The sequence below is a fragment of the Vigna angularis genome, chromosome 10, assembly GCF_016808095.1.
Source record: "Vigna angularis cultivar LongXiaoDou No.4 chromosome 10, ASM1680809v1, whole genome shotgun sequence".
In the NCBI taxonomy this organism is placed as follows: domain Eukaryota; kingdom Viridiplantae; phylum Streptophyta; class Magnoliopsida; order Fabales; family Fabaceae; genus Vigna; species Vigna angularis.
In genome coordinates, this window is record NC_068979.1 from 21,211,402 (window position 1) to 21,234,758 (window position 23,357).

The following is a 23,357-nucleotide window of genomic DNA, read 5'->3' on the forward strand; positions in this document are numbered from 1 at the left end:
AAGATGCATTGTCTTGTTTTCACATCCAACTTGGATCTTTCATCCTTTGGAACATTGATAACGGTTGATTTCACGTGTTTTTGTGTATATATTTTGGTGAATAAATTAACATCTCAATAACTTTCACCTTGTTTTATCCTCAAGTTTAGTGTGTTTTCATGTTTTCATGTGTTTTATTTAGTATATACTTGTTTTTACCTCTACTAACTGTGTTTGAGTGTATGAAATAAATGAATAGGAAGTCATTCTGATGAAGAAAAATAAGCAAGAACCCAAGGGAACATGTTTTAGGACAATAAAATATCAATTTGAAGCAAATACCCATGTTGGATACCTTTGGAATTGCACATGAACTTGAATTTTAGAATGCTATCAAAACTGCCTAGAGTTGAGCGCTAAACCCTAGGATTGAGCACCCAACCCAGCGCTGAGCGCTACACTTTGTCGAGAGTTGCACTCAGGGCGCTAAGACTCCAACACTGAGTGCCTATTTTCTAGAAATCTGGCGTTGAGCGTCAGGACCCAGCGCTAAGCGTTGTCGGTGCTGATGTGGCAGATTTGGTCTATTTAAATACCTCTAAAACGTGAACAAAACCATATCTGGACAGTGGGAACGCTGCAGAAGCTCTTCAACTCGAGTTTAGGTGCTTCCAAGGTGCAAGACTACCAATTTTCACCATCAAATCCATCATTTCTTCGCATTCTTGCTTCCTGGATGCATGTGTAGCTAAAACTCCATTTCATTGGGGTTGGATGTAAAGTTTCTAAACTCTATGTAAACTTCTCTGTTTTATGCTTAATCCTTGATGAATCTTTTCTTCTATCCTTATTATTTATGCCTATGATGGGAATCATAGCTATTTGAGTGGTTTGAATAATTGGAAAACGCTAAGATCAAAGACTTAGGTAGAACAACCTAGGAAATTCAATTCTAGACATAGATTGAAGCCTTTGGGCATCTTTAACATCGTTCTTAATGCAAATCTGAATTCTAAAACATCTAAGGGATTATAGTTTTTGTTGGAAGGTTTAGAACTCGTCATCTAAGGAATTAGAGACTTGTTTGCTTATGATGTTGATGCATGATTCTAGAGGAATTATGTTTGGTAGGAAAGAGCACTGAGTTTTGGACATGAAATTCAACCCCAATGAATCTAAACTCGACTGTTTTTATCAATTTGTAATTCTAAAATTTTATTTTTATTGTGTAGAAAAATCAATTTCTTCGTAATTGTAGCTAAATCGGTAAATTTATACAATTAGCAAAATCAGAACAAATATCTTGGGAAACGATATCTGAACTTAGCGGTTTATTACTTGATGCGATTCAGTGCACTTGCCGAGATAAAGTCTCAACAAACATGAACAAATGTTTTACCGCAAATGATCATAGGTAACATTCTTGCCAAACCAAATTTTGTTTGGTACCTTAGAGTTCAAAGCAACTGCAGGACTTAGATTAATGACATGCACTGTTGTAAGTAATGCTTTACCCTAGAAATGCTTAGGCAATTTTACTTTAGAAAGCATACACCTAACTCTTTCAATCAAAGTCTTGTTCGTTCTCTTTGCTAAACCATTCAACTGAGGAGTTTGGGGAAGACTCTTCTCATGTGTAGTACCATACTTCCTATATTAAGCATCGAATGGGCCACAATATTCACCAATATTATCAGTACGAATGTGCTTCAACTTCTTGTCTGACTGCTTCTTAACCAAAGCATGAATTTCTTTAAATTTTTCCAACACTTGGTCTTTTATCTATAGAGACCTAAAGCTTCCTGGAAAAATCATCAATAAAAGTAACAAAGTAAAGTGCACCAGTAAAAGACTTTACCTTCAATGGGCCACAAACATCAGAATGCACCAATTCAAGCAGCTCCGACTTCCTAAAGGAATGATGCTTCTTGAAGGATACTGTGGTTTGTTTACCAGCCATGCAATGAGAACATTTCTCTAACTATGCATTCTTCAATCTTGAAATATCTTTTTTAGCTAAGTAGTTAAGTCCCTTTTCCCTGATATGCACAAGCCTTCAGTGCCACAAAGATGACTCCATATACACGACATTCACATTGTCTTTAGCAACTAAAGCTTTTGTCTAGTAAAGCTTAATGTTTTTCTCCCTTTTGGCCACAATCAAGTTACCTTTGGTGAGCTTCCACTTTTTAGAACCAAAGTGATTATCATATCCATCATCATTAAGTACCTACACAAAAATCAAGTTAAAGCAAACATCTAGAGCATGTTTAACTCCTTTAAGAAACAACTGCATCCCTATGTTGGTTTGCAAGTGAACATCACCAACACGAATAACCTTAGACACCTCATCATTATCCATTTTCAATACTCCAAAATCACTAGGTGTATAAAATGTGAAGAACTCCTTCTTGTATGTAACATGCATTGTAGCACCACTATCAATTATCCATATGCTCTCATCGGATACAAGATTAATAATGTCATAATCACGAAAATAAAATATGTCACCACATGTAATAGTAATAATATAATCCCATAATCATGATCTCTTTCTCTTTGCTTACCCATTTTGTCTTTGCTTTCTTTCTTCTAAAAAATATAGTTATTCTTTATATGCCCTGTTTTGTTTTTATCTTTACCACTATTTTGTTCTTTCTTTTGGCTTCTCCCCCTATTATTTGTAACAAGCACTTCTGAATGCGATGAATTATCCTGTGTCTTCCTTCTTATCTCCTCATTAAGTGCACCACTTTCTTCCATTTGCAAAGAAATATAACCAAGGGGTAGCACTGATCATCAAAATCCGAAATATCTCCCACGAATCTGGTAAAGAGTTTAATAGGAATAGTCACAATAGATCATCATCAAATTTATACTCACACTTGCTAAGTGATCATAATATCCTTGAAATTCACCCAAGTGATTTGAAATAGGAGTTCTTTCCTTGTACTTCAACTGCAAAAAAATTTCCAACAAGTACAATTTATTAGTCTTTGAGTTAGAAGCATATAAGGACTCAAGCTTATCTCATAGGCTTCTTGCATGTGTCTCATTAACAACAAAATTATAAACATTATCATCAACAAACTGCCTAATAAATCCAAATACCTATTAATGTTCAAAATCTCATTCTTCATCTCACTTGGATTCTGGTTTATTGGAAGCAAAAACAAGAAGATGCAAATTTTTCACAAATAGCAAGTCATTCATCTTGCCCTTCCATAGGTGATAATTTTCTCCATTCAAAGGAATCAATTTAGTATGTGCCTCCATCATTCACGCAAGCTAAACAGTCCCTTAACCAAAAAGCTAAATTTGATACCACTTTGATGGGAAAAGCCAAAAATAATAGTAACTTAACAAAGAGTAATAACGCTGCAGAAATTCTACCTCCCTTCTTGCGATAATCTGCGAGGAGCATCAAACTAATAGAATAAAAATAGAATGCAAAGCACAAAGAGACACCAACAATTTTTAACTTGGAAAACCCCTCAAAGCAAGGGTAAAAATCAAGAGTTATCTGGACCAAAGAAAAAATCAACTATGATCAACAATATGGTAGAAAAGAGTCTCCAATAAAAAAACACCAAATGGTGTTTTCAATAAGTCAAACTAAATAAGTACAAATGCTTACAAATGAAAACAAAGAAGATGAAACTTTTCTAAAATAAAGTTGCTGATGCGAGACTATTTTCTCCGAAACTAGACCACTGATTAACGATCCAAACGGTCAGAATGAAGAACCTTACGTCTAGAACCCATTGTCCAAAAATCAGCTAGATCCAACGATGAAGACTTCGCAATGACGAAAACACTAGTGCAGACTTTGTATTATGCGGGAAATACTTTCTCTCTTCCTTTCTCTCTCGACTTTTTCTTCTCTTCAAATGACTCTAATGTGCCATATTAATCTGATCCATCTCCACCGAAATAAAGAGAGACATAATGATCCACATTATTTGGACTTATTCTCCAAATAGGTAGGAAACCTAATAATCCAATAGGAACATTTGGAGTAACCAACAATAGCCACAATTGTGTGAAATCATAAAATGGGTGATAAATAAAAGCAAGAGAAAATGCAAATGGGAAGAAAAGCTCACACATTTTTATGGTCAGAGTAGTGAAAACGGGTGGCGTAACCAACTGATCGAGGTCGCACCCAAGTCAAATTAATATGCAATTAAGTGCAATATAGACTAGGAAGTGACTTCTAGGTCCTCTCTCAAGGACCAAATATTGGTCCAGTCAATAGGTCGAACACTTAGTGAGGGGTTTTGTGAAGAGATTTTGTGAACTGAAATAAAGCAATTAAAACACGAATTGAACAATAATTTTAAACAGTTGGTCATTAACTCAATTACAATGATTCCAATCACAGATTAACAACAAATAAACACTACTCTAACTCCTAATCGAACATAAGTTAACGAACTAAGCGAAGACTAACCATATTTTCATAAAAGCGAATTAAGTAAACGCAATGCTAATATTCAACCAATTCTACACCATACAGTTTCATCAACTAAGCGAAGATTAGACACCAATTAAGCAATTAAGCGTATATCCAATCGCAAGCACAAAACAAATTCAATATTAGCCAAGTCAGAGCAACAGAAACATAATTACCATCTAGAAATCTCAAGGAAACGATGCAATTTCGCTAATGATCAACCAAGCGAATATAAGCTAACATTAAAGACGAAACCCAAACAGCAATACAGTACTGGAAATCAATATTATATCAGGACGAAAATGCACAACGAAAATCAAAGCTGGAATGCGAAAATCAAATGGAAAACGAAACAGAACATGAATTCAAAACGCTGGAATGGAAATGGAAGCTGGAAATCTGCACGAAATAGAAATGCTAACGCAAGAATGAAATAAAAAACGCAGAATGAAGAGTACAAATAGAAAACAAAATTAATTTGCAATAAAAATGAGATTCAATACAAAAATAGGCAAAAGAGAACAAAACCTAAACCCCCCACAACGGGGGGGGGGGGGGGTGGAAAATGCCCAATGCTAGGAAACCTAGAGAGAAAAAACGTGAAAATAGGGGAGAGGAAGTGACCTAAATCTGATTTGGGTATTTAAAAACCCCAAAAGACGAAAATATCCTCTAAATGGGCTTCTTCTAAATGTTGACCAAAAATGGGTCCAAAGTCATAAAGTTTGACCCAATTACATTATAAACGAATTCAAAACGAAATTAAACTATAATGTTGATGTGACCAAGCTCTTCTTGTCCAAAAATATGATTCCTATTTTTCCCTGCAATTAATAATTAGAATAATTAAGACCAAATAATTCAAATTAATTAAAATGAGAATTATTAGTCAAATTAAGCCCAAATAATGAAAATGAGACAATAATGAAGAATTAAACACAATTCACTAATACAATATGGTGCGAAAAGTTAAGTGAATAGTACAAAATAGTGATTCATCACCAACTATTGCAACAATGGTGGCTGTGACACCAGTGTGAGGAGGAAAGCTCACAATGAGGGTTTTATGGTAAGGAGGAGACTCAAGACAAAGAGTTTTGTGACACAATGCAGAGAGCTTTGTAAAGGAGCTCACAACAGGTAGGGAGCTTTATGAAAGAGTCTAGTAGCGTGACTTATAACATGATACAACATAGACTCACAACGTGCAACAAGATCGATAGTATTTTGCAACATGTGATGAAGGTTAATACGAAGAGAAAATAAAAATACAGAAGAAGAGAAAAATGCTCAGATAGAAGTCAAGTTGGGGAAAGAAGCTCACGCTTTTCTTTTCTTTTTTGATGAATAATGATGTACTACACTTTAAATGATGGTTCTTTATTTAACAATTGTTATTTATTATCTGTCCTACTTTTAACAATGATTCTTAATATAACCGTCATCATTTTGCACTTTTAACGATAGTTACTAAAACTGTTGTTGTGAAAAAGTTTGCTGAAATTGCAAAATACCACTGGGCTTATTTTACAACGTTGATTTTTTAACTGTTATTATTTGACATTACGGAAGCTTCTTTTTACATTAGTATAAGCACTGAATACATCAAATTTTTAATGAATTTCTCTTATTATTTTTAATCAGCACATGGAATAATAATAAGAAAAAATCAGCAACGTATCCATCTCTTAATATCAATATTTTTCGTAATAAAAATACAACAAGCAAGAAGGCACATGTATATTAAATGAAAATAGTGATTTTATTCTTTGATCATGATTTCATGATTCCTATATGATAGCCAAAGCAGATGTTGTGCTTCTCTGCAAATTACAAGAAGAGAGAATCCTAATGATTGCTCAACTACAAGTTCAAGGCACAACTAAATTTATTTGTTAGTTGTAGGACTTTCCAAACGAATATAATCATACATAATTCCTTCAAATAGAGTTTTGGCATTTGACTGTGTCAAATAGATGGTGTTTTTTCCTTTTACCAATTGATTACTATCTACACCTACACTATACAACTCATACAATCCATGGATGCCGTGCCTTGCTATGGCATTATCATAGCCAATTAGCTTTTCTGTTGAGAAGTCTGGAGGGTTTGAATTCGGGTTGTTGAACCTAACCTGATCGTTCATCCCAAAACAAGTTAGACACCACAGTCATAGCAGAAAACAAAGATCAATTATGGACAAAGTAAATTTTTCTACCTCCAATTTAGAATTAGTGGCAGATGCCAAGGCCAATTGCAGTGTGTAGTTTGCTCCCATTATGATATTCTCAAGCTGGAATTGAATCTGCCAAGTGGTTGGTATGAATTTACTCGTGTTTGTGCTCCTGCATGCATCAATGCGTAATTTAGAAGAGAAAACTGATGATGACAATCATAAAATTTCTACATGTTAAACAAAATTTACCTGGTAACTTGAGCATAAAACCAATCCTTATGATAGTCAGAAACACCGACTGTGAAAATGAGATCTTTTGTTGGATATAAATAAGTGTAACGTTTCCACAACCCGTATTGCCTAAACCTGTCACGGTAGAAATACTTTCAGAAAAACTGAAAATAAAGTGTCAAAATTTGTTGTTGACAATGAGTTTTGGGCTAACCCGTCTTTTTTATCATTTAGGTACAATTTGTTTTCAAGCTCTGGGTAAACGTCTGGTACATGGAACTCTGCAGCTGACCTATCTGGGATCCCAATTTCCCACAAAGTAGGACCATTTCTTGGAGGATTGTATACAAGTGAACCCAAGTTGATGTTGCCTCCTACAGCACATTTTACATGCAAGTTATTATCTTAGGAAACAAGTTATAATTAATTTGGGTATTTACTAACATCTCCAAAGTTTAAATTATTAAGTGAAATTGTAAAATCACACAAACGATTTTACATTCAAATAATTAGAGCTTGAAGGGTTAACTATGCACAGGTTTACTGTGCCTTATGCTGAAAACTAACTTTTCAGTAAGGCAACAAAAGTTATCTATATTCTAATCCCAGGCCATGAATCAATTGCTCCACAAGTTTAAATCTTTGGAAATCTATACTTAACATACTTGAGAGAAGAAGAAATTTGTTACCTGGTTTGATATCAACATTGACTTCATATTTATAATTTCCAATGAAACCAGGGACCCATGCATACAAGGTGTAAATCCCAGGTACAATATTTGTAATTGAGAAGCTTCCATCTTGGTCAGTTTGAGTCCAGAATTGATAACCCTGTGAATATCATGTACAGGTCAAACACTTTTCAGCTGAATGCTTCACTAGCCATTCAAAGTTCAAGAAAATAAAACTGATTGACTCCTACACCAATTGTACCTTGCTTTCTATTTGCCATGATCCTGCATCTCCAGGTAAAGCTAGACCAACGTAAGAACTTTTAGCTGGTTCAGCCGTCCCTCCCCTGATGAATTAGAAAAAGCAATTAGGAATTCAGCTCACCTATATTGTTAGTTGATTCTTTGTAATCAAACAATGAAATGAAGACAAATAAACTATTATCATATATACCCATCTTTAACTTGAAGTTTTCCTGACACCATTCCCCGTTGACTGGGTGGAATGAAATCTTTTGATCCGATGAAATCATAAGGCCATTTTTTTTCTTCGTTGGATAACTAATTTACCAAAGAACAACAATATATCGTGTTAATACTTTACTGGAATAATGTACAATGAATAATCGTATGTGAGTGTTAAAGGTAACAATAAGTACCTGTGTTACAGCATCTGACCACAGAGACTTAAACTGAGTTTTCGTTGGAGCAGAGTTAAGGTAAAGAAAAATTGGCCCAAAAACCTTTTTATAAGTCTCCCCTTCATCAAATGCAATGACTGCCTCCTTGCCAGCATAATGAGTGCTGGTAAACATCTGCACACAGAAAAAATAAAAAAGTTAGTAGTATTAATCTGGATGATAATATTCAAACATGTTTAACATAGTATTATAATTTTCTGTAACATGTTTAATACCAATTATCTATTTAATACAAGAGGAAACTCTAATAAGGAATTGTTGATGAATTCAGGGATTTGTTAGGTCTTACGGAAAGAGAAGTTGAGCCAACATGAGAAGTGAGTTCTTGTTTAACGGGCCCAGAATTGCGGAACTCATTACTGGGAGTTATCACCCAGAAACCCACTGGTGATGAATCATCCTCTGCAATCCACCCATGAACAGAGTTATCTTTGTTCTCTGTCGAGTATTGATATTTATCATCAACCTAAACCCAACAAACATCTCTTCGGTTCACACACATTAAAGGCAACAAAAAGAAAAATAGAAAAAATCAATGTCAATTCAACCAGAGGCATAACCAAAGAAAGAATCACCTCTCCTCGAATTTGTGGGTCAGTTGCATTGGTTAAGAGAACAGCTTCAGGATACGCCAGCACCTTGCCCGTTCTTCTGTCTTCTGGAGTTGGCATCCTTCTTTGCCTTGTATCAGATATGGCCATATAGTGGAACCTGCATCATTGTTTTGGTTGGTAATAAGTTACGCATTGTTTTTTACTCTTCCACTTTTAAAATGTTACTACCTTCAAACTAATCAAACATTGTTTTTTACGAGGGAATGAAAATTACTAACGTTATTTTTTCCAAAATCAAAGGCAAATGTTTTTTAACTTGTCTGACAGTAACAGTTTGCTAGTTACCTGTCTTCGTCGAGTTTGTAAACTATTCTAATTTGATAAACCGTGACTGCAGGTAATCCTTGTGGACGAGTAAATATTGCGTATGAATAAAATCCAGAATCACCACTTCGCAATATATACCTGCAACAAAATACGTTTATGTCGGACAATGCTGAGGAGCTAATTCTGCATCTGTTTCAAAGTGTAGGAAAAATTTAGGTTTAAAATCCACACCTTAAGTCTATGTTTATGGGGACACTCGTGCCTTGCATGGCAGCATTCCATGTTTTTAAAAAGGAAACCTCCACCACAGTATCACTTGCTTCAATTACTGAGAACTTTGTCCCATTGATTCTGCAGCACATTATCAATTAGGATTATAATAAGTTAACAACTTTTTTGACAATAAAATAAGTATTACTGTTTTATTGATCCTGTATATTTGAAACAGACTAATCACAAGATATCACATCTGTTATAAAAACATTATCAAAAATTGTTAAAGAAACATTTCCCTGTCAGTTATTAATTTGTCTATGGAGTTGCAAGAGAGCATCTGGAGTTGCAACAGAGCATAAAGCATGCAATGCATACGTTACTTTATTATTGCTTTTGCTATCTAGCAAAGAATAGTGACTGAGAACTAATGACACGAATGAGTGAATTTAAGTTCGATATTCACTTTTATTATTGATATATCATATTACTAAGCAGATACAAGAATGGAGTTGATCAAATTTGCAGATAGAAGAGAAAATCAATGAATGTTTTGTAAAATAATACAAATAAAGTGTACCTCTCAAAGATCCCAGGTTTTCCTGCGTCGTTCCAAACAACGTCCAAGTACCTATAAATATGTAGTCAGGTTATGTATATATGTAAAACTAGCCATGACTTAATGTGGATCAATTAACTTTTTTTTTCAATGATTTACATTTTAAGAAAATCGATGATAACTGGGATGTAATTTAGTTAGCATAATGTTGTAAGATGTGCACATACCCTCTATCAAATTCTCCGTTTTTTTGACTAAGTATATTCTGAGTTGCGTCATAGTATAGTCCAATAATATAGCCTTGGGGGTTTGACAAATTGAGGGAAACTATGCCGTTTCCAATCACTACCTGAAAATCATCTCAAGACTTCCACTGTTAAAACCTATGTATTTGACGACAAAATTCAGGCCAAAATTAATGGCTATTTCCTTCTTTTTTTCAATATCCTGAATCAATTCTATCATTAAAAAGAATATTTATCACCTGGTCTTCATTTTTATTCAGCTTGACAGCAGCAGGAGTAGTCTTCAAACCTCTTCTGCAAGTGGGAGTATCGCAGGAAAAGGAGAAAGTTAAAAATGAAATCAAGTCATTTCAAAGTTTGACGTTGTCATTTGCAGTTATATTCAAATAAAAAAGGGAACATATGGACAATACTTGAGACTTAACTGAAATATTTTCCACAATTTTTTTATTAGAAAAAGATAAAACAATGAGTAACTTAAAAATGAAAAATAGATATAAAAACGTTATATACAATATGCAAAGTAAGACTTTATTCACTTAAATGAATTTTGGAGAGAATGATTGAATGAATTTAAGAGGATTTAAAGGTAGATTTTGTGTGGTTTACTTAAGTGGATTTGGAGATAAATAAAAGTGAATTTGGAAGTAAAGTGTCTGAGAATTAGAATTAGTGTAAGATTTGATTAATGTGACAGATTAAAAAAATTTAATTTCAAATTCACTCTCGCTTACCTCCAACTTCACTCAAATAAACAACAAAAGATTTATTTTCAAATTCATTCAATCACACTCCCCTAAATCCATTCAAATGAAAAAACTGCAATTTATGCATATATATATATATATATATATATATATATATATATATATATATATATATAAATGATAATATACAATTTAATATTTATTTCTACAAAACCGTTATGGTTTCTCCTGTCCCAGCTATATGTTGTGCTTAATTAGAATTGTAATTAATGAAAAAGAACGTTTTTGGAAATCTAGCTATTTGAACTGACCTCAAAATGTTTTCATTTTGCATGCTTGAAAAACTGCGGTTGAGATTTGATTTTTCGGATAAGAATGATAATTTCTTGCTTATCTTCGTTTTAAAACTATATCTTTATTTTATTTAATTTTTCATTATTTTAATCAAACTAAAAAACATAAAATTTACTTATTTTCCATTTCTAAAAAAAAATCCCCTTTAGTATTCTTTTACTGGATCCATTCTGACTTAATAAAGACATATTTTTTTATATTTTATACTATCAATTCATTATGTAATTTAAAATAATATGACTGTTATGAGTTGTGATTACGAGATAATAAAAGAAGGCACCCACGAATAAAAAAGAAAATAAGAAAAGAACAGCTAGAATATCCTATGTATAGAAATAAAAATATTTAATACAACATTTCATATATGAGGTTCTCTCTTCTAGTTAAGTATCTATTAATTATTATTAATGGAAGTTTTTATTAAGTACCCATTAATTATTATTAATAGAAGTTTATATTGAAATTAAGTTGTTTGGTTTTTTCTTCTTTATTGAAGTTTTCTAAAATTAAAAAGTTTTGATAGTTAGTTAAGTTTTTTCTTTTTTAATTAATGTATTTTATTATTTTGCATATTATTAATTATATATAAAAATTTAATATGAGTTTTAGTCTCTCTTCTTATGTATTAATACTTTTCAATAATTTTTTAATATTCAGATGTGAGTGTAAGTATCGTATTAAGTAAAAAATTAAAAAGAATTGAACAACAACATTATATATCTTACCGTGATTTCAATATCTTATGTAAACAAATTCATTTCTCATTTGTATTTTATCTCGAGGTGATATTTACTCAAAAGGTTTTTCTCATCTTATGATTTCCTTTTTTTTATTATTCAGTCACACAAAGATAAGCATAGAGAAAAAGACCTTGAATGAAGAAAAAAAGAGAGTAGGAACAACCTAAACGAGACAGTTTCAAAAGTTCGAGAGCAGGCACCGAAAAAGATTAAGCTGAGAAGCAAAGCCATTCTAAACCACCATTGGAGCAGAACTTGTTTCCTCATATGAGTTTTCATCATCATCTCTATCAATATCAACCTGCAAATAACGTGAAAGCTTCATTACTGGTTATAATAAGATCAGAAGAATATTTCAAAGAATGCCAAAATGAGTTTTACTAAGCTGTTGGTTAAAAAAAGAAACAAAAAAAAAAAAAAACTGTGAGGGCATTTCCATAGTATCATGTGACAAACTAACTTACAATGAACAAAAAAAGAGAGAGGATAAATCTAATATTCAAATTCTGAAAGAACACACAGAAACCTTGACTTTCGCAAAGCGATAATAGAGTTGCAGAAAACCATATACGTACAGAGATGAAAATTTGATGATAGATATTTTTCTTTGCAATTGTTTTTCTATAATAAATCTCTTTGGATCCTTAATATATGCACCTCTTAAAAAAAACGTGGGAAGGGAATTACGTTACCTTATTACAAAGTCAAATTTTCCTTCTTGATTAAAGATTATTTGATATTTTAACTATTTTACCTATAAAAATATGTCATAATATCATTACTCTTTACTCTTTCCTTTTTAGGTGGTAATAGAGAAACATCTCATATATTAAATATGAATTAAGAAGTCCACGTGAACTTTTAGGAAATTTTAACTTTCTATTTTTTATAACACAAAAGTTGTTACTATACATTACTTTCTATTTTTTATAACACAAAAGTTGTTACTATACATTACATCTATATAATTTCTTAATATTATGTCTAACATATATTAAATTAATGTGAACATGCAAAGTCTTTATAAATTCAACCACTGAATTGCATTTATCATACAAAGGAGGCTAGTATTACTCTCCAGGAAGATGACCAATAGATCAAAGTGGGCACAACCAATATTGCTATTATTTCCTTTTCTATATATATTGGCATTTTAAAGCCTTAGTTAAACTATTAACAATAATTAAGTTCAATGATTCTTTTAAAATCAAAATTACTTTTTATATATTTTACTTTATTGTAATTGTAAAATGTATTTTGACTTTTTAAAAAAATTAGGCAATTCCAAGAGAAATGCACTTAATAATTTTTTTTCTTAATAATGCACTTAATTTTTTTTTCTTAATAAATTTTTCATCATTAAGTGCATTAAGAAACAATATTAAATTTATTAAGAAAATTAATTAACTTTAATTAAAATTTACTAATATCTTAAATACAATATACAATAATATTCACATCACCTAATTAATAGAAAAATTAAATAATAATTATTTAATTGAAAATATAAAAAGTTTAAAAATAAATTCTTTTAAAAAAATCAATTAAAAATATATTAATTTTTAAAAGATTTAGAAGTTAATTAATCTTAATCTTTACCTCCAATAAGAAAAAAATGGAGAAAAATAAATAAACAATGAAAAGGAAATGAGTAGATAATGCGTACCCGATCTGTGTATTCAATTAGCAAATTATTCTCTCTTTTTTATTCTATCTTCTTCTTTGACAATAACCTTTAGCAAGCAATAACACAATGCTTGCACCAAAATCAGTAAAGAAAATTATTATAATTCCGCACAAAATTAAAAAAATAAAATAAAGATAAAAGGTTATAAAAACTTCTAATAAAAACTTTAGTGAATTGTATATGTACGTGCGAGTTTATTTCAATTGTGTTGAGATTTCTTGAACTTTTAAATTACAGTTATACCCCTGTTCCTTTTTTATCATAGTTTTTTTCAAAATTACAATTATACTTTTTATGGTAACCTCTTTTAAGGGTCAAGTCTAATGCTTTTTAAAATTTAAAGAAATATATAATGTAAACTTTGAAGAAATGATTGTATATAATATAGAAAATGGACAACGTAATGTTTTAAAAATAAAGAAGAAATTTGTGTAAAACTAAAACACCTAAAATAATAGTGTAATCCAAGAAAACTTAAAAAAAATGTTTATAATTTACTCTTTTTTAAAATATTATTTCAAATTGGTGTGTTTTTTCTATTTATGATTTTAACTATTTTTTAGAAACATATCTATTGAAGTTAAAATTATATATTTGTGGTGGAATATTTTTCTAAACCAAATGTCTGTTCTATGTAAAATCCAAAAGATTAAGGAAATCTATAAATTAAATTCATATATAAATATTTTGTTAAAGGATTGTAAAACGTACTCTGATTTTGATTTATAATAATTTTACTGATAAAAAGAATTTTGTGCCTTTAAAACTTTTTCATACATACAAAAATAAATTATCATATATATATATATATATATATATATATTAATACAAAGAGTTGTTCTTTGTTGAAACAATTAAACAATTTCTGCAGACCAACAAAAAGAAGAGTTATATAATGAAAAAATAGGAATGTAATTTAATATTTTGTAAGCCTGAAAGACAGTTTAAGTAAATCAACTAGATACAAAAGAAAAAATATAGTATAAAAAGGTTGAAATTTATTCCATTGAATTTGAGGAGGTTTTGTATATATAGATCTTAAATGAGTGAAAAGACACAAAGAACTGTGCTACAAGATTACTGTACTTCTCCATTTTCATAGCGCAAACTAAGAAAAATATAACAAATGGTAGATATATGTAATCAAGAAAATGAGATAATACAAGAAAAATAGGTTGAAAAGATTCCTGTAGAATATATTTTAGTCTCTCAATTTTATGTGCATATTCTCATATGAATATCCTGAAAAAAAAAGAAAAAAAAAACAGATATCGTATTAGAAAATGATATGAACCTGTGACTATCAAGATTTACAGAGAAGGGCATAAAGAAGTTTATGTGCTTTTCTTAAAACAGTGAGAGTTGCATGTGTATATATATAGCCTTTATTCAACCTATACTATTATTATAATCATACTTTAGTATTAAATAATTTAGTAAAATATTTATTCTTTAAATTTAATTACAGTTCATTAACTTTACTTTAAATTAATTAAATTAAAAAATTTCTATATGTTACACATAAAACTCAAATATATATATATATATATATATATATATATATATATATATATATATATATATCCTTTATTCAACCTATACTAATTATTATAATCATACTATAGTATTAAATAATTTAGTAAAATATTTATTCTTTAAAATTAATCACAGTTCATTAACTTTACTTTAACTTAATTAAATTTAAAAAAAAATTCTATATGTTACACATAAAACTCAAATCAGAATATCATTTAATTATTCATATCAACTCTCTGTGAATAAAAAGACAATTTTAATTGATTGACTTGCAAAAAAAAAAAAAGCTTTTTATACAACTATTTTATATTAAGAAAAGTTTGGTATATTTTCTTCTAAAACAAATGTTATTTGATAAATTTATGGTTGTGATATATCTTTTTACATAAGGAGTAGCTAGTATTAATTAATTGGAGAAAATTAAAATTCATTTAATGTATTTAATTAATATTAGTGGTTGATATAGTCAATTAATGATAAACACGGATATATTTATTAGTAATAAAGTTATCTTTTATTAACTCTATAAGTTCTAATTGCATAAGGTTTCTGTGATTGGGAGAGTGTTTAAAGGAAAGAAAAGTTTGGTTTAATGTTGCATTCAATTTATTTGAGACCTTTTCCATTTAAAGTTTAGGCCTTGCATTTGAAATGTTGTGCAAGGTGGTGTGAGGTGGAGAAAGAATTTACAAAATATTAAAAATGACCATTATACCACATTATACTTTTCAAGTCAATTTCATAAAAGAATCACATCGAATTTTTTAAAAACTAAAAAAAAAAAAAATAAAAACATATATATTAAGATTAAAATGAATAAAATACCTAAATGTGAATAACTAAATTAAACCTGAAATTTTCAATACGCTTCTTTTATTTTGTTTTAATACATAATTAAATATGAATGTTCTTTTGGATTTCTAGTAATAAATATGATTAATCATAATTATTTCTTAAGTGAAAATACATATGTTTTGAATACAGTGAAAAACTATATATGAGATTAATCTTTCTTGCGTCGTTGAATATACACATAAAGTTCTTTATTTATAATACAAGAAATATGGACTAAGCCCAAAATACAAATAAAAAATAATAACAAACAAACTAAAGATAAAAGATAAATATAAAATAAAGATAATAAATCTAACACTCCCCCTCAAGCTAGTGCATACAAATTGTATGTACCAAACTTGTTACAAATATAATCAATTTTCGGTCCCCATAAAGACTGAGTGAAAATATCTACTAATTGATTACTTGAATTGACGAACTCAATCTTGATATCTCTAGAATCAATTTTCTCTCGAATGAAATGACAGTCGGTCTCAATGTGTTTGGTTCTCTCATGGAAGACAAGATTAGAACTAATATGAAGAGCAACCTGATTGTCACATATAAGCGTCATTTCAATGACATCTCTAAATTGTAACGCTCTGAGAAATTGCTTAAGCCAAAAACAAGCTCACAAGTGGTTGAGGCCACAATTCTATATTCTGCTTCTGCACTAGCTCTTGCCACAACACTCTATTTCTTGCTTTTCCATGAGATCAAGTTACCACCAATGGAGACACAATATCCAGATGTAGTAGATCTTCTATCAGAAGGAGATCCTGCCTCAATCAACACCAGAATAACAAACCACTCTTGTATGGTTACTAGAACCATATAACAACCATTTTCCAGGAGATCTTTTAATGTACTTTAATATACGAATAACTGCTTTCCAATTATTTTCACATGGGGAATTAAGGAATTGGCTTACCACACTAACTACAAAGGAAATGTCAGGACAAGTAATTGTAAGATAACTTAATTTTTCAACTAGTCTTCTATATTTCTTGGGATCTGACATAGGCTCTCCCCGTTTTGATAGAAGTTTAGTATTAGGATCCATGGATGTGTCCACAGGTTTTGAATTCATCAACCTAGTTTCCTCCAAAATATCCAGTGCATATTTCCTTTGAGATATAACAATACCATCGTTGGATTGTGTCACCTCAATACTTAAGAAATATCTAAGTTTGCCAAGATCTTAGGTCTGAAAATGGTTGCAAAGATGTTGTTTCATCTAAGAGATGTCATGACTAGCACTGTTTGTAAGAACAATGTCATCAATATATACTATAAAGTAGACAAATCCAACACTCGAGTGACGGTAAAAGATTGAATGATCTACCTCACACCAAGTCATAACATTACTAAATTTTCCAAACCAGACCCTAGAGATTGTTTTAGGCCATAAAGGATTTGCGAAGACGACATACCAACCCAGACGACTCCCCTTAAGCAACAAATCCTAGAGGTTGCTCCATATAAATCTCTTCTTGTAGATCTTCGTTAAGGAATGCATTTTTTGACATCTAATTGATAGATAGGTCATTGTTGAAGAGCTACCATGGCTATAAATAAACGAACAAATGACATCTTTGTCATTGGAGAAAAAGTATCACCATAATCCAACCCAAAAATTTGTGTATAACCTTTGGCCACAAGACGAGCTTCGAGGCGATCAATAGTTCCATTAGGACCAACTTTGATAGCAAAATTCCACCTGCAACCAACAACAGATTTTCCAGACGGTAATGGGACAAACTTCCAAGTTCCATTACTCTGAAGAGCACTTAGTTCATCTAGCATGGCCTGACGCCAACCAGGATGGGCTAAGGCATTGATAACAGATTTTGGGATGGTCACAAAAGAAATAGAGGAAAGGCAAGTATAAAAAGATGAAGACAATCTATGATAACTTAAAGCAAGATAATATGGAGAGGATTATGAGTAGAACATATACCTTTTCGAAGGGCACTTGGAAGGGTAGACTCAGTTGTCGAAGTTGGAGGAGATGAGACGTGTGACAACACACGATGAACCTGAAAGAGAAAAAAGAGCGACCTCGATGCTCTAAATCGCTGTGAGACATGTCACAATGCATGACAGAAAAAGGAGCAAATCCACAACTTTAAAAGGCGCTAAGAGCACGTAGGAGCTCCAATGAAGGCGTCGTTGATGGCATGATGGTTGCCTGGCCGAGACAATCAAAACCATGTGATCGTTGGTCGAAACTAGAACTCCATTAGTGACAATTATAGACAATGGCGCCACTGCTGGTGTAGTGGCAGAGGCAACAAGAATTTTGTGTACTCAAAAGAACCTGACTCTAGATACCATGTTGAATATAGTGAAAAATTATATATGGGATTAATCTCCCTTGTATTAAATATACACATAGAGTCTTCTATTTATAATAGAAAAAATATGGGTTAAACCCAAAATACAAATAAAAATTAATAATAAACTAACTAAAGATAAAAGATGAATATAAAATAAAGATAATATACCTTAAAATATATATATATATATATATATATATATATAATATATCAATTAATTAAGTTGTCAATTTCGCTCATCTATCCAAATTAAAAAGAAAAATCAATCCCATACATTTTTTTATTTTTTCTATTTACAGAATCAAAATAACTTAGTTTCTCAAATTTAATAGTAGGATTAAAAAAAATATTTTTTATTTTAAATCGTATATTGTTTTTTTATTGAAAATTAAAAAACAAAAATTAGTTTATTACAAAATTAATTACTATGTGATTTTTTTACAAACATTTTGTAACTATTTTAAAGGGAAAAAATGAAAAAAAATACAAAATTAACTTGTGTATAAATTAATATGTAAATGCTTCGTCAAAGAAGTTCTTATTTTAAATTTTATCTGAATTAATTTTTATAAAAAAAAATTTCGTTTTATATTTTCTATAATATAGAAAAAAATTTAAAAAATCAATTCTAAATTTTTTAATTATCTCTTGTCATATTATAATAAATATAGTCAAATAAAATAATAAGTTACGTAAAGTTTTGTCAAATTAACTGATTCTTGTCAAATTTATAATTTAGTCAAATAAGTCAAATAATTTAATCAAATTAACTGATTCTTGTCAAAATTATTAAAATAAGTCAAATAAAGTTTAGTCAAATAAGAACGTATATATATTTTTTTAGTATATATATATATATATATATATATATATTCATTTATATTTTAATTTTCAGTTACTATTAATAATAAAGCGTTTTTTTTCTCTTGAGAATCTCTTCTAAACTTTTTGTGTCATTAATTTTTTTAATGATTTGTCTTCTTTTATTAATTTTTATTCTTCAGTCAAAATTGTATTTTAATTTTTTACTACTTTTGTTATCTCGTTAATTTTTTTTAATAATTGGTTATTTTTGTTAAATTTAATTTTATTATTCAATCAAACTTAATTTTTAACTGTTTTAAGAAAAATCTATTAAACCTTTTTGTATCGTATTTATTTTTTATTTATGTTAATTTTATTTTTCATTCAAAATTAATTTCAATTGTTTTAAAAATTTAGTAAAAACAATACGTGTATTCTATTCTTTCAATTTATTATTTGAAGTAATGAAAAATATAATTTTATTTTTGAATTCGTGAACAAATTAAATTAACTTTTAATATTATAACTTAACGAAGTAGTTTGAACCAGTGTTCTTAATAACTTAATGCAATTTCTTAATAAAGCTTAAAAAATTTCTCAAACAAAGATTTAAACTGCCCTTGTAAATGTCATTGTTGAAATATGAAACTTTCAATCTTAACTTATAACAGTAATTATAGTCATATGTAACAAATATTATCATAAATTTACGAAAAACAGTTATTCTATGTATTATGTATAATTATGGATTTTGACTATAACCATTCTTATACTATGATCTTAATTTGAATTTTTTTATTATATACACTGTATTAAATAATATAATGTTATAACATTACATGAAGTAAAAGAATATTAGAAATAATTGATGAATTAATTTAATTATGTGGTATGGGAATTAAAAGAATATTAGAATTAATTGATAAATTAATTAAGTGAAGTATTATAATAAGTCTAAATCTGATTTAATAAAATAAAATAATATATTAGTTATGTATGGGAAGTTGTAATAAAACTAAAATAAAAGTTTATCATAATTAAAAAATGTTAGAATTAATTGATAAATTAATTTAATTATGTGATAGATGTGAAATATTATATGATTTTAAATAATAAAATTAAAATAGAAACTTACTGTTATAAAAGAGACTAGGTTTTGTCTATGATTATAAGATTCTTTGAAATATATGAAGGTTTGAACAGTGTTTTATTTTTTTTTTTCGTAAATAGTGTTTAATATTACTCTCTAAGAGTTAGATAGTATGCAACACTACTTAAAAACTTAGGTTTAATAAAAGTTTTGAATGGAAAACTTGTTTAAGCATAAAAGCAGAAAAACATACAATGATTTTATACTATTTTAATCAAATTAAGTTACGTTAAATTCTTCCCCTAAAACCTTTTTAGGAGTTCCATTAAAAATGAGTGTAATCACTTCTGGTTTACAAACTAACCAAACTGATTAGACGAGTTTCAACACTCCTAGTTTACAAATATGTTTAAATTCACTTTTGAATCTAAAGCAACAAATATGTTTTTGAAATCTTATAAGACTGAAGATATCTCTCTTTGAGAGGATATAAAATCATTATAATGAACTTTTAAAATTTGTAAAAGATCTTTTCAAAGATAAGACTAAAGAGCTTAGAAACAGAGTAGAGAGCGTAACAATATTCTTAATACCAAAAGTTCTTCTCTTATGTTCATGCAAACTCCTTTATATAGATTTCTTCGAAAATATATGTTACTCAAAGCTTTTGACTTTTATGTACCCTTTAAGGTCTAGTTAGAAGCTATGTTGCGTCCTGACAAAGCAACTGTGTTAAGCGTACGAAAAGAACATGCATAAAGCATGTAAAAGACATTCCTTGAATATTAACATCGTTCTGATTCTGAGCAGATTTTATGATAAAGTTGATAATCTGTATAGAAAAATAGAGCAACACACAACATACAAAAGAGTATTTGTACTTTCATGCATTATTTAAATGTTTAGGCATGATACTTATACTAGCGTTTAACGCTTGTCTATTTTGAGTAACTTTTAAAACATTTAGGATATAGCATTTAGGGTATAAAGTTTAGCAAGATTATAAGTGTCCTAGATGGTCTAACTTTCTTTTAGACGCTTTTGCAATTAGATACTCTGTTATGAACTCTATAACGTTTTGCACTTATCAGGCATGTGTTAGACAATCTTAGTTATTAGATACTCTAGATCGTTTAGATACTTTAAAGAATAGTGTTTAACACTTCTAACATACTGTCTTAGATGATTAAGCATTATTTCATTTTAAACGTTACATTAAACTTTAAAACAAGGTTTGCTTAAACAACCTTATCTTAACATTTTTTACACTTAACCATTAAGAAAATATAAAAGAAAGAAAAAGGAAAAAAAAATAAATTGAAAAAAGAAAGTTGAATGAAAAATAGAAAAATGCATTTTTACTATATCTCTCATTAATAAAATTCTACAAATTAGAGTTCTAGAATGAATAAAGAAAACGTAAACTAAAAATAACTTACATTACAAGTGATGATGTTATATACACTTATGTATCAATTTGTTTAATTCACTGTAACGAATAAACGACCTTAACTTGAATGAAATCCGTTCAGTCTTTTAGGAAAAAAAAATTATAATTTTGTAAAAATACGGTTAGCTTGTAGTGGGTTAACCCTTTTACCAATTGATCACTACCTACAACTACACTATACAACTCATAAAATCCATGGATTTCGTGCCTTGCTATGGCATTGTCATCGACAATTAGCCTGGTTGAGAAGTGAGGACGCTTTGCATTCGCCTCGTTCAACCTAATTAACCTGATCACTCATCTCAAAAACCGTTAGCCACCATAGTCGTAGCAGAGAAAAATAAACAAAATATCAATCATGGAAGAAATGAATTGGTGTGTATACCTTCAATTTAGATCTAGTAGCGGCTGCAATGGTGTTAGGATTGATAACCCAATACCTCTAATACTAGGGACTCTACTGGTATAATTACTGAAACAATTGAGGGGACCCCATAAGACTCAGTTGAGGTCACAGCACATGAAGGAAGGTCGCACAGAGCATCATGTTTGCCTCAACGTTTTTCTGATTTTGTTGTGACGCGTCCTGGTCCCAGTACAAAGGGAAATTATGTTACGAGGACATGATGGGGAAGGAATCTTGCTTATTTACTTTTTATTTTAATTTTTCTCTATGTCAAACGGTTATACCAAAAAGTGCATGTTATATAGCACATTGTTAATGAAAGAGGAGGGCAGACTTTATGCAGAAATTACTTTCCTCTTTGAAAATTTTATACTTTTCTCTGTATTCCTGCTAAATTTTCTCCTGACAGTACCTTTCATTGGTGCTTTCATTCGGCTTACTCACTCCATGTCGTCTTCTCACGCTGACAAACTCTCTAAAATAAACAAACAACTCGAACAACTTCTCTTATCCCAAGAAAATTTTGTTAATGCCCTTCATGATATCTCATCACGCACCACTGTACTTGAATCTAAATCCCCACAACAATCACCCACCACACCATCCCACGACCCATCAAATTCGATCTCCCAACCTTTGACGGGTCTGACGCTTTAGGATGGATATTCAAGGTGAACCAATTCTTTGAATATCACCAAACACCACTTGAGTAGCGTATACAGGTCTCCTCCTTCTATCTTGAAGGCCCAACCTTAGCATGGTTCCAATGGATGTTTAACAATGGTCTCCTCACTTCATGGGAGGCTTTTCTGCGCGCATTGGAACTGCGATTTGCACCATCCAAGTATGAAGACCCCACAGCTGCCATATGTAAGCTTTCACAAACCCAAGGACTCCATGAATATCTCTCTGAGTTTGAGACTCTTGCCAATCGTATATCCGATTTTCCTCCTTCTTTTTACCTTAGTTGTTTTATTTCGGGACTCAAACCACATATTCGTCGTGAGGTCACAACCCTTCAACCGAAAGACCTTCCCCAAGCCATTGCTTTAGCCAAACTTCAAGATGACAAATCCAAACCCACACCAAGCACACCCACTAGATTCTTCCGCCCTCCACCCATGTCACCCACCTCATCTACCTTGCCCAGACCTCAACCGCTTCCACCTCTTCTCCCTACACCACCCACAAAAATACCCATTCGGAGACTCACTAAAGCTGAGATGCAGGCTCGGAGGGACAAAAACCTCTGTTTCAATTGCGATGAACGATATACTAGAGGTCATCGTTGGAAACCT

At 30.4% G+C, this 23,357-nt stretch overlaps 1 protein-coding gene across 1 annotated transcript; it reads right to left on the bottom strand.

Annotated features, from left to right (window-relative positions):
- Positions 1 to 6,241: 6,241 nt before the first annotated feature.
- LOC108320072 (uncharacterized) lies at positions 6,242 to 9,457 on the bottom strand. Its single transcript, XM_017551411.2, has 12 exons — positions 9,327 to 9,457; positions 9,114 to 9,233; positions 8,790 to 8,925; positions 8,504 to 8,680; positions 8,173 to 8,328; positions 7,968 to 8,074; positions 7,776 to 7,860; positions 7,532 to 7,673; positions 7,057 to 7,216; positions 6,861 to 6,977; positions 6,654 to 6,780; positions 6,242 to 6,569 (listed from the first exon to the last, which is right to left on the bottom strand). Exons 1-12 carry the CDS (start codon positions 9,455 to 9,457, stop codon positions 6,324 to 6,326), a joined length of 1,704 nt encoding a protein of 567 aa, XP_017406900.2. The 3' UTR covers positions 6,242 to 6,323.
- Between the last annotated feature and the right edge of the window lie 13,900 nt (positions 9,458 to 23,357).

Coding starts and splice junctions, on each gene's coding strand:
- LOC108320072 (XM_017551411.2), bottom strand. CDS start 9,457: ATGTGCTGCAGAATCAATGGGACAAAGTTCTCAGTAATTGAAGCAAGT. Junction 9,234..9,326: donor CCCATAAACATAGACTTAAG/GTGTGGATTTTA, acceptor ATTTTGTTGCAG/GTATATATTGCGAAGTGGTG. Junction 8,075..8,172: donor GGTCAGATGCTGTAACACAG/GTACTTATTGTT, acceptor TTGGTAAATTAG/TTATCCAACGAAGAAAAAAA.